This window comes from Rhincodon typus, unplaced genomic scaffold (assembly GCF_021869965.1).
Source record: "Rhincodon typus isolate 14 unplaced genomic scaffold, sRhiTyp1.1 hic_rhity00003148, whole genome shotgun sequence".
NCBI lineage: Eukaryota > Metazoa > Chordata > Chondrichthyes > Orectolobiformes > Rhincodontidae > Rhincodon > Rhincodon typus.
Window position 1 is genome coordinate 17,469 of NW_025968786.1, and position 2,863 is coordinate 20,331.

Sequence of the window (2,863 nt, forward strand, 5' to 3'; positions counted from 1 at the left end):
ATGGGGAAAGGCTTTGGAAATCTAAAGCACAAAGGGACTTGGGGAGTCCTAGTTTAGGGATTTTCTTAGGGTTAACGTGCAGGTTCAGCTGGCAGTTAGGAAGGCAAGTACAATGTTAGCATTCATTTCAAGTGGGCTAGAATAAAGGAGCAGAGATGTACTGGAATAAAACTAACATAATGGTGACAAATGTTGATTGTTGGAATGATCCATCCAGTTCACCAATGTTCTTTGGGGAAGGAAATCTGCCATCCTTACCCTGTCTGGCCTACATGTGACTCCAGACGCAGAGGCCCCTGGGCAATTAGGGACGGGCATAAAATGTTGGCCTATCCTAATCCCCATGAGCAAATAATTTAAACAGGCCAATGGAGGCTTCAGCAGAAGGTAGTTCCCCAGGGAGCACTGACCACTACCACAAGGGGAAGGTTGATGTAGGTAGTGCAGATGCATTTATTGCCCTGTCCCTAATTGCCCAGGGGGCAGTTAAGAGTCAACCACGTTGCTGTGGGCCTGGAGTCACATGTAGGCTAGACCAGATAAGGATGGCAGTTTCCTTCCCTAAAGGACATTAGTGAACCAGATGGGTTTTTCCCCAAGAACTGGCAACGGATTTATGGTCATCACTAGATCCAGATATTTGTTATTGAATTCAAATTCCACCATCTGCCGCGGCGGGATTCGAACCCAAAACATTGCCTTGGTCTCTGGGTTAACAGTCCAGCGTCAATACCACTCGGCCATTGCCTCCCCCTAATCCTTCCTTAGACAGGGAGAGCCAGACACTGCTGTATTGAATGCTGTTCCTTGGCTTTGTTACAGATGACATCCTGCCAATATTCGCATATCCCCACAGGCTAGGCAGGTCTGTGACCGGTGGCTATATCTATAGAGGTTGCGAGATGCCCAATCTGAACGGACTCTACATCTTCGGAGATTTCATGAGCGGGTAGGTTCCCTCTCTCTGTCAACAGGACAACCTCTGAGGCAACAGAACTGCTGAGAGGTGTAAGTCCTTTTAAGAGTGACCTGTCTTAAACTGCTGTCTGTCAGTAAACTCCATTTCATAGACAATATGATGTGAGGTCCCATGCCCTCTCCAGTTGGAACACTGTGTAAGGTCATAAGACATAGGAGCAGATGTGGCTACTCGGCCCTTCGTGTCTGCTCCACCATTCAACCACAGCCAATATGTTTCTCAACCCCATTGCCCTGCCTTCTCCCCATAGCCCTCAATCCCCTTACTAATCCATCGCTGTCGGAAGTGATGTGCTCTTCCACATTAATCCTACAAGTCAGATATGTCCACATAGCTCTCATGATCTTTGTATAGTCTTTATCTTCCAAGTAGTTTTGTTTTTGCCAGTCTTTATACAACTGTTTGCAATAAACAGACGAAGTCACTTGCATTGATGTAACACCATAAATGCAGTAAAATGTCCCCAGGGGGACAGATATGAAACCTAAGTTGACACTGAGCCACAAAAGAGATGAGAAACCTATTAAAGGAACATAGGTCCCCTTATCAATAAAGTTACAAACTTTCCTACTTATTGCCAGAGATATTTTCAAATCCATAGAATCCCTACAGTGTGGAAGCAGGCCATTCAACCCAACAACCCACACTGACCTTCAGGGAGCATCCCACCCAGACCCATCCCTATCCCCCTGCCCTATCCCTGCATTCCCCACAGCTAACCCACCCAACTGCACATCCCTGGGTAATTTAGCATGGCCAATCCACCCTAACCTGCACATCTTTGGACTATGGGAGGAAACTGGAGCACCCTGAGGAAACCCACGCAGACACAGGAAGAATGTGCAAACTCCACACAGACAGTTGCCTGAGGCTGGAATTGAACCCAGGTCCCTGGTGCCGTGAGGCACCAGTGCTAACCACTGAGTCACAACCTGCTCAGAAATAGAGTCATCGAGATGTACAGCACGGAAACAGACCCTTCAGTCCAACAAGCCAACCAGATGTCTTAAATTAGTCTGGTCCCATCTGCCGGCATTTGGCCCCTATCCCTCTAAACCCTTCCTATTCATATACCCATCCAGATGCCTTTTAAATGGTGTAATTGTACCAGCCTCCACCACTTCCTCTGGCAGCTCATTGCATACACTCACCACCCTCTGTGTGAAAAAGTTGCCCCTCAGGTCCCTTTTAAATCTTTCCCCCCTCACCTTCAACCTATGCCCCTCTAGTTTTGGACTCCCCGACCCTGGGGAAAGGACCTTGACTATTCACTCCATCATGTAATTCTCAACCTGAGTTCCACTGCCCATTTCTCGAGCTCCCACTCCCTCTGAGCATCCACCCTGTCATGTGCTTTCAGCGCCCACAGTGTTTCAGAGAGCCTCCTGTCTCCATGTTCTGTGTTATCTTGCAGGCGCCTCATGTCTCTGAAAGAGGACACTCGCTCTGGTCGCTGGAATTACCAGGAGATCTGCATGGGCCGTGGGCAAGTGTGCAACTTCCCCAAACTCATCAATAACTACTATCAGTACATCATCTCCTTTGCTGAGGACGAGGCAGGTAACCTTCCTCAGTCTCCAACGGCGTCTGGCTTAACCCAAGATGGGTTTCATTTTGGTTTCCTTTTCTGACTCACAGCTCCAGAGAACGCAGTCCTTCAACATTCCCGTTCCCCGAGCTTCCCTCCACCCATTGTCTGTGTGTCTGTGTGTGTGTTAGAGTGTGTGTGTGTGTCTGTGTGTGTTTTAGAGTGTGTGTGTGTGTGTCTGTGTGTGTGTCTGTGTGTGTGTGTGTCTGTGTCTGTGTGTGTGTGTATGTTAGAGTGTGTGTGTGTCTGTGTGTGTGTGTGTGTGTGTCTGTGTCTGTGTGTGTGTGTGTGTGTGT

At 48.2% G+C, this 2,863-nt stretch overlaps 1 protein-coding gene across 1 annotated transcript in view; it reads left to right on the forward strand.

Annotated features, from left to right (window-relative positions):
• The window catches only part of LOC125481694 (HHIP-like protein 1), a 12,271-nt gene extending 9,661 nt beyond the window's left edge, over positions 1 to 2,610 (forward strand). Inside the window, exons 5-6 of the mRNA XM_048593573.1 lie at positions 823 to 949; positions 2,394 to 2,610. Coding sequence (XP_048449530.1) covers positions 823 to 949; positions 2,394 to 2,610 — 344 coding nt within the window. The remainder of the gene's footprint in view (positions 1 to 822; positions 950 to 2,393) is intronic.
• The last annotated feature ends 253 nt before the right edge of the window (positions 2,611 to 2,863 follow it).